The sequence below is a fragment of the Castanea sativa genome, chromosome 4 (assembly GCF_040712315.1).
Source record: "Castanea sativa cultivar Marrone di Chiusa Pesio chromosome 4, ASM4071231v1".
Lineage (NCBI taxonomy): Eukaryota > Viridiplantae > Streptophyta > Magnoliopsida > Fagales > Fagaceae > Castanea > Castanea sativa.
In genome coordinates, this window is record NC_134016.1 from 16,008,586 (window position 1) to 16,022,755 (window position 14,170).

Genomic DNA, 14,170 nt, shown 5'->3' on the forward strand with positions numbered 1-14,170 from the left:
GTTTTCAATACTCTCATTTGGATAAGGGTTAAACCTCTCACTCACCTACCTTTATGGCATGCATCTAGTGGTTCTAGCTTATATTTACTTCTTTTGGGTGAAATGTCATCCTAGCAGGATATTTCTCCCCAAAGAAGTTTAAGTGGGAACCCCAGAATAGGCTCCCCCCTTCTCCCCACCGCCAGACCACACCCTCTCATACACTTGACCCATGGCTCACCTCTCCTGTATTGACTGGGTACAAGTAGGTGATGCTTGGGCCCTATGTGCATGCTCCACTTCCGTCCGAATCTATAACTTTTTTAGCCTTCATGCATTTGCCATTACCTCCGCGTTTGTCTAATTCTACTATATATTCTAGTAACTGTTTAACTCTTGCAAGTGAAAGATACATGGGCCTTTGGGCTTACGTTCTCTACTTTCCATCTCTTTTTTGGATTGGGCATTGCTTGGGTGCAGGCTCTCTCCTTCCTGCCTAGTTCATGTCCTCTTCTTTCTTGTGTCCATGGGCTTCTTAGCTGATGATCCTGTCATGCCACTACATTGCTCCTGTTATGACATCACTTCTCTTTTATTTCTTTGTTACCCATGGGCTTACGGGCTGAGGCTTCCTTCCAGTCCATTTCTATATCCTTTCCTTTTTTGGGCTTCACTAGCCAACATTCCTACTGTGTCAACCCACTTTCCACATCCTTACCTCTTTTGGGCTCTATTGGGCCACAATTCTACTGTGCTAGGCCATTTCATTCCTTAGACTTCCTCGACCCATTTCGTTGATTGGGCTTCCTTGGCCCATTTTCTTCTTTTTTACTTCTTTCACTCCCATGGGCTTTTGTTAGATCCTTTGGGCTTCCTCGGTCCAGTTACCACATCCTTATCTCTCATTACCTTTTGGCCTTTATGCCAACCCTTGGGATTCCTCGGCTCATTTACTTCTTTATCTCTTATTATTCTCATGGGTTTACTACTTCATTCATTAGGCTTTTTCGACCCATTTGCTTCTTTTTTGCCACTTATTATTTTTGTGAGTTTGCTGACCATTATTCTTGGCATTCTGGCCTACTGGTCTTTACTTTACTATTGTTGGGCTTTTTCTTCCCATCTTTTTCATATTGTTGGGTTTCTTCCGCCATTGGGCTTTTTGTCAAAAGTGGGCATCAACACCTTTCTAAAAGTAGAACATAACTACAACATGTGTCAATCTTTTTTTTTTTTTTTTTTTTTTTTTTTTTTTTTTTTGCATTTGGCACATCTCATGAGACATGGTTTTTTATTTTTGGTGTGCCAAATGCTAAAAATTTAGCATTTGGCATACATGATGCTAATGCTCTAAGGCGACTTCGTATCCTGGTAAAGAGAGTATACAATGCAATTAATTTCATGACTAACTTCACCAATGCAATCAATACATCATTGAGATATTGAAAAATTATCTTCTTAAGATGTGCAAAATGATCTTGTAAGACTCTAATTCTATGGTTGTGGCCTACTGCAAGGACAAGTATTGTCACTTTCTCCTGAACTAAGGTCGTAAATGAATAATCATATTGTTCATAAATAGCTTAGACTTGGCTAGATAAAGTGCTCATTTATATTTGTTTGTTTATAAATAAGTCAAGTTTGAGTCTTAATTTTAAGTTTATTTAATAAACGAGTTGAGACTAAGCCAAAAAAAAAAATCTTAACAAGCTCGTGAACAGTATATATATGGCTTAAGAAAAAACAAGTCAAGCTTAGATTGATTATGGGCTTAAAAAAATTAACTCATACACTATGTCTTTAATTAATTAGGAGTTGGGACCACATATCTATATCAAATTATAATATGCTTAATATGAGTTTGATAATGTACTTGTAATGGATTTTGAGTTCAAAAACTTGATATTTAGCTTCGGCTTAAGCTTGATATTGAGCTCAAGTTTGACTTGACTAATGAATCAAGCCAAGCCAAGCAGAGTTTAAAATTTAAAACTATCTAACAAGCTTGTTAATGCCCATTTTGACAAAAAGGTCCAATGACAGAAGAAACCCAATAATATGAAGAAGATAGGGAGAGAAAATAATAAAGTAAAGCCCAGTAGGCCAGAATGGCAAGAATAATGGTCAATAGGCCCACAAAAATAATAAGTGGCCAGGAAGAAACAAATGGGCCAAGGAAGCCCAAGGAATGAAACGGGCCTAGGAAGCCTAAGAAATGAAATGAGTTGAGGAAGTCCAAGGATTGAAATGGGATGAGGAAGCCAAAAAAATGGAATGGGCTGACCCAACAAGAGCATTGGCCAGTAAAGCCCAAAAGAAGAAAGAATGTAAGAAATGGACTAGCAGGAGCTTTAGCCTATAAGCCTAGAGGTAACAACGAAGTAAAAAGATAAGTGATATCATAATAGGAGCAGTGTAATGGCCTGGTAGGATCACTAACTAGCTCGAGGGCATGGAAAGGAAGAGGACATGGGCTAGGTAGGGGGAAGAGGGCTTGCACTCAAGTAATGCTCAATCTAAAGAAGAGATGAAATGTAGAGAACAAGAGCCCAAAGACCCATATATCTTTCACGCCGTAAGAGTTAAACAGATATCAAAATGTACAGCAAAATCAGACAAATGCAAAAGGCAATGGCAAATGGGTGAAGGCTAGAAAAGTAATGGATTCAAACAAAAATGGAGCATGCACACAGGGCTCAGGTACCAGGAAGCCCAAAAAATGGAATGGGCTGGCCTAATAAGAGCATTGGCCAGTAAATCCCAAAAGAAGAAAGAATGTAAGAAATGGACTAGTAGGAGCTTTAGCCTGTAAGCCCAGAGGTAACAATGAAGTAATGAGATAAGTGATATCATAATAGGAGCAGTGTAATGGCCTGGTAGGATCACCAGCCAGCCTGAGGGCATGGAAAGGAAGAGGACATGGGCTAGGTAGGGGGGAGAGGGCCTGTACTCAAGTAATGCCCAATCTAAAAAGGAGATGGAATGTAGAGAACAAGAGCCCAAAGACCTATATATCTTTCATGCCATAAGAGTTAAACAGATATCAGAACGTACATCAAAATCAGACAAATGCAAAGGCAATGGTAAATGCATGAAGGCCAGAAAAGTAATGGATTCAAACAGAAGTTGAGCATGCACATAGGGCTCAGGAACTAGGAAGCCCAAAAAATGGAATGGGCTGGCCCAACAAGAGCGTTAGCCAGTAAAGCCCAAAAGAAGAAAGCATGTAAGAAATGGACTGGCAAGAGCTTCATCTGGTAAGCCCAGAGGTAACAACGAAGTAAAAAGATAAGTGATATCATAATAGGAGTAGTGTAATGGCCTGGTAGGATCACTAACCAACCCGAGGGCATGGAAAGGAAGAGGACATGGGCTAGGTAAGGGGGAGAGGGCCTGTACTCAAGTAATACCCAGTCTAAAGAGGAGATGGAACGTAGAGAACAAGAGCCCAAAGACCCATATATCTTTCACACTGTAAGAGTTAAACAGATATCAGAACGTATAGCAAAATCAGACAAATGCAAAGGCAATGGCAAATGCGTGAAGGCCAGAAAAGTAATTGATTCAAACAGAAATGGAGCATGCACACAGGGTTTAGGAACCACCTACCTATACCCAGCTAATACAGGGGAGGTAGGCCACAGATCAGAGGTATGAGAGGGTGTGGTTTGGCGGTAGGGAAAAAGGGGGAGCCTATTTTGGGGTTCCTGTTTAAACTCTTTTGGGGAGAAATGTCCTGCGGGGATGACATCTCACCCAAAAGAAGTAAACATGAGCTGGAATCACTAGATGCATGCCATAGAATTAGGTAAGGGAGAGGTTTAACCCTTATCCGGATGAGAGTATAAAGAGAGGTAAGAGAAAAAATAAAAACTATTTTGGTCTGGGAATCAGGCGTGGTGCATACTACACAGTGTAATGATAGTGGCTGGGCAGCCAGTAGACCAATGGGCAGTCTTGGAAGACGCCCACAATGAGCCAAAAGTGGTTAAGGGGTAAAAATAGTAAATTTTGTCATGGTAGACAGTATAAAAGGTCATAAGCATGAACAATGAAAGAGGAGGGAGAAGAACAACAACAAGAAACAGAGGTAGAAAGAAAGATAAGGAAGTAGAGTAAAAAAAAAAGAAAAAAAAAAAGGAAAGATACATAAATCCCAAAGAAAAAATAAGAGTGATAGGAATAGAGACATGCATCAATAGACTACCCATTTCTCTCTCTCTTAATAGACCCACTCTTTGATAAGCTAAAAATTCAAGTTTAAGCTATCTAAGTCATTTTTTCAAAGTGTGTAATCTCTACGGCAGGAGCTCCCTCTAAGGTTATTCACATTGGAGATTGACTCTCTTTTTGGGCTTGTGTTTGCTGAACAGCTAAGCTCATTTCTTTGGTAGACAAATCTTTTTTTGGGTTGATGAATGACTAACTCGTTATCTCATTACTAAACTTTTTGCCGTAATTTTGTTATTCGTATTGTATTGCCCTATTCTCCATTGTCATGTTATTTATGTATTATTGTTGATTGGTAGAAATGTTTTAGTTATCTTGCCGTTTCGTGATTCCTGCTGTAATATCTATAACAACCGTTCCTACCGTGAGTACGGTACATCTAAGGCTCCTACTAGGGCATGTTTATGTGAGGATGACCCAACTTGCAGACAAGCTGGCCTAAGTTGTGTTTTAGTTAGGCCGGTCCCAACTCTTCTACCTCAAAATCATGGGCCGTGGTACAACAGGAGAAATCAAGCCCAAAACACAGAAAAGGCTCACCACAAAGCTCAAGGTCAAGCTCAAGTATAATTTGTAAGCTTGATTCAAAGTTAAGCCAATCTTAAACATTTTATATTTGTTGTTGAGTCGAGTTTGAACAGCCAATACTCAATAAAATAGGATGATTTTTTGCATAAAAAAAACAACATGTCCTTCCTCTTTTGGAACAACTCATAGCAAATATCATTAGCAATGTTTTGCACTTCTATAGAGATGCATGTCGAGTCAAATTTGAGTATTTACACATTTTTTAGGCATATGATGAAGTAATGCAATCTTCATGCAAAAAAAAAAAATGTTTTGATAATTACTTGTCAAATTTTGTACATGCCTTATCTCTTTACTACAACAATTGTATAATTAAATTTATTTGTCACTATATATTAGGAAGCATGAACCTACTTTGACATTTGGATAACACAAGTGAAGATTATCAAATATTAAATTTACTTACATATTAGTGTCATATACCACGTACTAATTCAAGTAGATCAAACTTTTTTTTTTTGAGAGAGTTTCAATCTATTGCGTCTGCTCCTGATGATAGTTCTTTATCATCAAATCAAGACACCAATTGATTTTTGGTGTAGGCGGGGATTGAATCCCATATCTCTTATTCAACCATTAGAGACTTTACCAGTTGAGTTAGCTGGAACTCACAAGTAGATCAAACTTTGCTTCTAGAATATTACACATGGTTCACAACAAAGAGGGCATCATCATTAGGAGTGGGATGGTGTATGAGGTTATTAACCATTTCTTCAACAAAGTTTTTTCCTTTTTTGGGTATGCATTCCCCCTAGTTTAAAATCCGGTTCCGTCCTTACAAATAAGTTAATTAACAATTTTTATTCCGTTTTTCTAAAAAGGAAAAAATAAAATTAAAAGAGTAAAACAAATTTTTTTTGAGAAAGAGTAAAATACAGTTAGTCCTCCTGAATTTTGGGTTAATGCTAGTTATGTTTAAGACTTTTCAAAACTGATCAACTTGGTTCCTAAACCGTTACTCATTTTTTTCCTCTCTCACGAAGATTAGGGATTAAATTAGTCAATTTTGAAAAGTTTTGGACTTAACTGATATTAGCCTAAACCTTAAAGGATACGTTTGGTACACTGAATGTGGATTATAACAGGAATTGTAATCTTTATTATTAGGAATAAAATGTGTTGTAATGTAATAACTAAACTTATTTATTAATTTGGTTGTGAGTTATAGCATTAGAATGAAAGTTAATATTTATTTTAGGAAATTTTGTACTCATACAATTATATTTCCTTAAAAATTGTTATTTTTAAGTTGGGCAAAACTTAGGTACAGTACCTCAGGTACCCCTTCTAAAATTAAAACACCTGGACACTCACTTAACCATCATACTGCCATTACTTTCTCCATTTATTTGTTTTTTTTTCTCTTTTTTTTCCCCTGTTTCAGACCCAAGACATCCCACGAAAACTGAAAACCCCAAGCTCCCACCGTTCTCTCTCTCCCTCTCTGTTCTTCTGTTTCTCTCTTCCAAGCTCCCACCGTTCTCTCTCTCCCTCTCTGTTCTTCTGTTTCTTTCTTCCAAGCTCCCACCTTTCTTTTTCTCCCTCTCTGTTCTTCTGTTTCTTTCTTCCAAGCTCCCACTGTTCTCTCTCTCCCTCTCTGTTCTTCTGTTTCTTTCCTTCGCTCTCAGTTAGAATTAGATGAAATAGAAGAATCCAGCTCTGAATTCTCTATCTCGCTCAATTTTCGCAGATTGGTTGGCTGGCACTATGGTATGTATTGGCTAAATCTCATTATAGATTTTCAATTCTAGTTATTTGGGTTTGTGTTATTTTGCGGTTTGGTAGAGTTTTTCATTGTTGATTATGATGCAGGGTATCAATTTTTGTGATTGGGTATGTGGTATTGCTTGGGATTGTGTTGATTTGGGTTTTCAATTATAGTTGCAGAGTGTGAGTTATTTTGAGGTTTGGAAGAGTTTTCCTTTGGCTAATTCGATGAAGGTTTCAATTTTGGCTAATGGGTTTCTCTTAGTATTGCTTTGGTTAATTTTAATTTGGGGTTTCAATTATAGTTTCTGGGTAAGAGCAACCTTAAACAATTTTGTGAGGAACAAAATGAAATTGACCCCTATAAAGTTGAGTATTGGAAGGTACATTACGCCTTGATTTTATAGGTTATTCTTAGAATTTAGAAAGACACCATGCTTTGAGAGAGAATCTAATATGGGTTTAAATTAACTTTAGTTGAGGTAAAATTTAGTAGTTGGTGTGTGTTCCCACGGTCATATGAATTCTTCACATGTCATTGTATAATCGGTTGTGTCAACCTCCAACGCTATCCAACACAAAGCTGTCCGGTTGCGAGGAGATCAATGTTTATATGCTCATTTACACCATGCTTTCCATCTTCAACCATCATCACCAATATGTGTTCTTTTGATTTTTGAATCAAATGTCCTGGGACCACTGTGTTTTCCTTCCATTGACTTGAATTTGGTTGGTAGGGTGGTGCTTTAGATTATATTAAGGTTGCTCCACCTATTCTCACCTTGAAGACTGTTAACTTTTTTCTTTTTCTTTTTTTTTTCTTTTTCTTTTTTGTTGAGGGGAACAAAGACTGTTAACTTGAAAATAAATTTGTGATAGTGGATCATTTGCTTTTTGAATCCTTGGTATGTTGGTTATATCTAGAAACTTTATTTATAACCACAACTTTGGTATCATACAAAATGTTCTTAATGATTAAACCCATGACCTTTTAGATTGACTAGGGCAGTAATCTAAGCGCTTTTGGGCTTGAGTTATTGTATTAAAGCTTATTGGGAAGAGTTACATATCCTTAGTTTCACATTGTAGTAGCATAACACGCATCAGTAAATAAACATATCCTTGATTATTTAGAAATGAAATTTTACCATCTTTTGACTATTTTTGCTAATATTTCTCATTTTGCCTTGATTCTGACTTGTGCATTGGCAGACAGATTGGCAAAGTTTGCCACTTCAAGAGTTATGAGGGATGCATCTCAAGGATTGACCATTCATTCCTGGTCTATTAAAGCCTGCCCAGAAAATCTATTCTCATTCACCAAAATGAGTTGATCGAGTTCATTAATCGGACTGATCTCGTTATATCTCCTCACTGATTAGAAAGAATATCTTACTATCAAGATGCATCAGTGTTAAGCCCAGTAGGAGAACTGAAAGAAACAATTACAATATCCAAAAATATATGCATTGTTTGGATGAAAGATTTATACAACATGGAGACATAAAGTGATTTGCAGCTCAACCATTTCAAGCGTCTTGAGACATAAAGTGATTTGCAGCTCAACCATTTCCAACGGCAAAAAGACGTGTTAGATTGAATAGGCAGTAGGACTTAAGATGTTGAATACATCCAAATTATTTTGTACAATTGCAAGTTATTTAAAAATTGCACAATAAGCATTGTATTTATTTAGTGAATTTTGATTTTACTGTAGTGTACTCCCTTTTGCAATATGTCATGTGATATTTGTAATGTGAGTTCACAATAATAAAACATTGTTTACTTCATTTTATTATCAAAACTTTTTTTTTTTTTTTTTTTGAGTTATAAGTGGGGCATTTATGCCATTTCATTTGAATTTATTGTGAGTTTTGGCTCTATGTTCACCACAGGTTGCCTCATCTTTTATAAAAAGAGTCCACCAGGTCTTGCATGATATTGTTAGTTTGGTCTTGCATGATATTGTTAGTTTCGTATTGATTGGACATGTTAAGCTGAGAAAGTAGGTACTATTTTTCCAAGCAGGTCTTGCATGAAGTGGAGATATGATCTTGAAGGCAAGGCATATAACTAGTAAAGCAATTGGCTACATTCAATTATGATCCAATAAGTACAGCCCTCATCCAAAACCAAGAAGACCCTAAGATTTTCAAGTACACTAATCAAATAATCCACACAAAAAAAATTGTACACGTACAACAAGTGGCAATATTTAGCTCAAAAGAAATGAATGATGCAAAATGTAATATTATGTACACATGTATTTATTACGACTTTCACCATCAGATACACAAGCAAGCCTATTCAATGATGCAATTGCATTAAGAAAACAGCAGCCCACAAGCTGCAGGCAGCAGCTATCTAGTGCAGAAATCCAGCAGTACCTAGTGCAGAGAAACCAGTCCAAAGTGCAGAAATCCAGCAGTTCAGAAATCCAGTGCAGAGTGCAGAAACCAGTGCAGAGTGCAGAAATATGGTAGTGCTTGAAGCATGGGCAAAAACAGTTCAAGTTTGAGATGATTGTAATAAATAAAGTAAGGCAAAAATAGTTCAAATAATCAAAAGGCCAGTAGTGAATCTGGACCAGAAAAAGTATCCAATACTAAAGAAGTTACACCTGATGAGTTATCACAATAAAAGTACCCAAAACACGCATCAGTAAATAAACTGATACACGACACCAAAACAAAGTAATGTCACTTGTAGCAATTAGTAAACAAATTATTGATCACATGTTACAGAACACAGTGGTCTGCCACACAAAACTCTTTGCCCATTCCAAAAAATGATTGATTCATCCAAAGTCACACTAAACTTCTTGCACGCTAAACTCCTTGCCCATGCTATAGAACACAATGGTCTGCCAAAAAAAAAAAAACTCATTATTTATTAATCACATCATTAGATAGTCTATAGCCTAATTCTTGAAATTTTCATATATACTAAAAAATTTAGATATACATAAAATACCTTGTTAATGGTAAGCTGTAGATACTACCACCACACTAAGTACACATCCACGGAATCTAATGACTACTAGTACCGACATCCCTTGCAGAATAATCAAACCCAATGCTTGATGCCTACCAATTCCAAGTAAAATTGAAATAGAATAAGAACTAAGCAGAAACAAAATAAGAGTAACTTCCAAAAAAATAAGCACCACTTAGATTCTTTCCTTCAATAAAACAAAATATAAGACACATCCAAGAATGAAAATAACATTTAAAGGTCTAAAACAAAATATATATGCAAGAAAATTACCTGTGTTACTTGTGTATAGTCAACAGATAAAGAAGCTGGGATGTTGACAGTAGTACTTGTCACAGGAGTTTCTCCACAAGGATGCCTCCTTTTCCTTGATCCTTTTTCAATAAAACTTTTAGGCCGACCTTTAACATGAGATGCACCTATTTTTTTCTTAATCCCAGTTGCTTTATAAGCTGTTATGACAGATGCAACATCAACATGTTCATTATGAGAAGGATCCATCCCAATTTTATTGGAAGGTAAATCTGTTTTTTTTTTCAAAATCCTTTCCACATCAAGATTTAATTCAACCATCTTCTTAGCTAAAAACATAGATGCTTCTTCAGTTTCAGCAGCCTTACTTGCAATGTTTACTGCATTACGACACAAATCTTTGTATCGATTTGTTATATCCAACTTAGGATCTTCTTTCACAATGCAACCATAGGTATCTAGTACACATCCAACTCTCGCTTGCTTAGTCCATCGCTTCAAAATGTATCGAGAAGGAAGTAGTTTTATATTTTGAATATCTAACACCTTTAATGCATGACTACATAAAAACCCAGCAAACTCAAATTTCTTACAACTGCAAACAACTGTTTGGTCCGTAGAATTGAAGATAACCTTATGTTCTCGAGTATGCCCATACATGCAAACCTTGTACTCAAACAATGGTGCAATATCATAGCATGTATTAACAACCATGTCCAAAGACTTCTTATACTCTTCTTGAAAGAAATTAAAGATTTTGGGTGTGTAAACATCCCTTGAGTTCTTCAATAAAAGCACTTCCACTTTCAAAACTGGCAAACGTTGGCTCATGTCATAATTGGAATCCAACTCATTGTGGCGTAGGTCTTCAAGTAACCTGTCAAAATGACTAAAAAATTCCAGCACATTGTTGGTTGACTTTAGATAATGTCTCAAGCGACTATTGAAGCTTTCACTCAATTGTGTGGTCGTTATATTTGCACAAAAATGATTTCTACCATATACCATCGCCCATTTTTCTCTAACTTCAAAAATGAATTTCAACCAGCTATTTTCTTGAAGACCATGTTTATCTAACATTGATTCCCATGCTTGAAAAAAATCATCCTCATACTCATGATCACACATACAACTTTTAAATTCTGCAGCAAATGAATTTGAACTTTGAAAATACCTGTTGAGTTTTTTGAGAGCATTTTGATATATATGCCATCGGCATAAATGATGATGAGATTCTGGTAACACTTCTGCAATTGCTTTAGCCATTGCTGGATCTTGATCAGTAAAAATTGTAACCGGCTTCTTTCCACACGTTGCTTTTAAGAGGGTTTGAAATAACCACGAAAAAGTTTCAGCTGTTTCATCATACAACAATACAGCACCAAAGACCACAGTTTGTCTATGATGATTCACTCCAATTATAGGTGCCAATGGTCGATGGTTTTTATTGGTTCGATACGTAGTATCAAAACAAACTACATCACCAAATAAATCATAATCCACAACCATTTTAGGATCTGCCCAAAATATATTAGTTATTTGATCATCAACATCCAACTGTATCTCATAGAAAAATGAAGCATTTTCAGACTTTCTCATCTCAAAATAATGAATAAGGGTAAATGCTTCTCCCTCTTTCATTTCCCTCATCCATTTAGATTGTAAATGATTACTGATATCTTTAAGAGTAAAACCAAGATTTTCCCTACCTCCAACTTGTTTACTCATGAACTCAAAAACTAATTTTTGCCTAATCCCAGAGCAATTTGCTAATTCAGCTTCTGCTGCTTGGGCAGCTGATATCTTCCTTTGTGATGGCAATTTGTGTTTACTTCGTGGAGTTACAACTTCATGATTGTGTTTCGCTTCAAAAAGGGTAATACGATATTTACCACTTTTTTGACGACTGATAACCATTTGGGCTTCGTAACCACATCTTAATTCCATTCTAGATTTCTTTCCATCATATGCAACTTCCTTCTTGTAACCAGCTTTAAAACAACAAAACTTGCGGGATATGATAGTTGTTTTATCTGTCTTCATACATGTTAGCCAATCTCTACGAACCTTTGAATCCAACATATCCAGCATATATATTATAATATAGATATGCCTCATCCTCTGAATCAAACTCCATTCCGATTTTTGGAGTTATATCTTCTTTAGTGTCTTCATTTTCTCCAATTCTTGGAGTTGTATCTTCCTCTGAATCAATAGACACAACTTCTTCAAGGTTGCTCTTCCCATCTTTCTCCATAACCTGTAAATTAACAAACACAACTTATTAGGTTCCACATATTCTAAAATTAACCACTCTGTAAATTGAGTACTAAACACAACAACCATTGGTGTGGGACAATACTAATAAAGGGTTACACAACTTTTCACCAGATTTTGGTTAAAATTTTTTTAAAGCACCACAACCTTTTCTTCCCCCCTTTTTTTTTTCCCTCATTGTATGATTAATATGTTTTTGTAATATTTTTGAGCTAGTTCTTAGCTTGGCTTAGTAAAACAATGTGGCATTCAATTTACTCAAATAATTTTATACTTTAATAGCTGAAGCAAATAAGTCAACAGTCAAGAACCTTAAAAGAATCATAAAAGAACCATTTAATTTATCCTCGGCTCTCTGTTTGTTCCCATAAATTAACTTATTAGTTAGCCCCTCCTTTGCAGCTTATATATATATATATATATACTATATTCCTTTTGTTAGTTGATACAGAATATCAATTTGGAATCTTGAATGAATTTTACATTAACAGTTTTTTCATGTTTGGACCAAAGTGTGGCAATATTGCTAAAGCTATGTTCCTCTGGCTTACCTCACTATATATATAAAAAAATTCTGGTTGATGTAAATTGTTTAAGGTTGATCTTACCCAGAAACTATAATTGAAACCCCAAATTAAAATTAACCAAAGCAATACTAAGAGAAACTCATTAACCAAAATTAGAACCTTCATCAGAAATAGCCAAAGGAAAACTCTTCCAAACCTCAAAATAACTCAAATTAAGCAACTATAATTGAAAACCCAAATCAAAACAAATCAAAGCAATAATAACACAGACCCAATAACAAAAATTGATACATAGATCATAATCAACAAAGAAAAACTCTACCAAACCTCAAAATAACACAAACCCAGCAACTAGAATTGAAAATCTATAATGAGATTCAGTCAATACATACCAACGAATTTTCTTAGTGCTAGCCAACTAAGCTGCGAAAACAGAGCGAGATAGAGAGTTCAGAGAGTTGGATTCGTCTATTTCATCTAATCTGAGTGAGAGAGAAGGAAAGAAAGAGAGAAAGAGAAGAACAGAGAGGGAGAGAAAGAATGGTAGGAGCAAAGAGCGTTTGGCTGGAGTTCAAGAGTCAGAGTGCTTGGGTCTGAAACAGGGGAAAAAAAAAAGAGGTGGCTGGAGTTCAAGAGTCAGAGTGCTTGGGTCTGAAACGGGAAAAAAAAAAGAGGTGGCTGGAGTTCAAGAGTCAGAGTGCTTGGGTCTGAAACGGGAAAAAAAAGAGAAAAAAAAAACAAATAAACGGAGAAAGTAACGGCAGTATGATGGTTAAGTAAGTGTCCAGGTGTTTTAATTTTAGAAGGGGTACCTGAGGTACTGTACCTAAGGTACTGTATCTAAGTTTTGCCATTTTTTAAATTTAAGAGAGATATGTGTTATTTTTTATGATTTTTTATTTGTATAATTGTTAGTTGTATATGGAAAGTTTGTTTATTTGGAAATATATTAAGTTTTGAAATTATTTCATTTACTAAGAATTAACCTAATACAACATTTTAAAGAGGAATAATTATTTCTCATTTTGAAGAATAACTATTCATAATGAATGATTATTCATTGTAATAAAAACATAACCAAACTAAAGAATAACTAAACCATAAGAATAACTATTACATTACAGCGTTTATTACAGTCTACCAAACATACTTTAAAAATGTTAACTACATTTGACCTTGTTAAAAACAATAAAATAATTAGTGATTTCACAAATTTAACGTGTGAATTGATGATATAACCCTTTTCAAAAAAAGAAAAAGAAAAAGAATTGATGATATAACCCCACATAAAAAAGAAAAAAAAAATTAGAGCTTTTACTGCTGTTGTGTCTTTATTTATTTTGAGATAATGCACTTCCCCTATATTTTTTCATTGGAATATCGTTGGTTTTGGTATTTCTTTTGCTTTTTTATCGGTTAGCTTAGCACCAAATGTTATATTCCATATTGACCAAAAGAATGCTATTTTTAAAGAGGACAAGCATATAATTGGTCATCTTTAAAAAATTGAAAGTCACACATTTTTGCTTTGGTGTGATCTAGATGTGAAAATTGAGAGAATCATTCAAACTACAAATATACTAAATCTAAAAAAAAATAAAAACTATAAACATGCC

General features: G+C 35.4%; 1 protein-coding gene across 1 annotated transcript; it reads right to left on the reverse strand.

Annotated features, from left to right (window-relative positions):
- Positions 1-9,006: 9,006 nt before the first annotated feature.
- LOC142631101 (protein FAR1-RELATED SEQUENCE 5-like) lies at positions 9,007-11,783 on the reverse strand. The gene is made up of 3 exons (XM_075805181.1): positions 9,772-11,783; positions 9,478-9,590; positions 9,007-9,367 (listed from the first exon to the last, which is right to left on the reverse strand). The coding sequence occupies exons 1-2, from the start codon at positions 11,695-11,697 to the stop codon at positions 9,534-9,536; spliced, it is 1,983 nt and encodes a 660-aa protein (XP_075661296.1). The 5' UTR covers positions 11,698-11,783; the 3' UTR covers positions 9,007-9,367; positions 9,478-9,533.
- Positions 11,784-14,170: the final 2,387 nt, after the last annotated feature.

Bases quoted from the DNA above. Each gene is read 5' to 3' on its own strand.
- LOC142631101 (XM_075805181.1), bottom strand. From the start codon at position 11,697: ATGGAATTAAGATGTGGTTACGAAGCCCAAATGGTTATCAGTCGTCAA. The intron at 9,591-9,771 runs GTAATTTTCTTG...TGGAATTGGTAG, and splicing joins ACTATACACAAGTAACACAG to GCATCAAGCATTGGGTTTGA.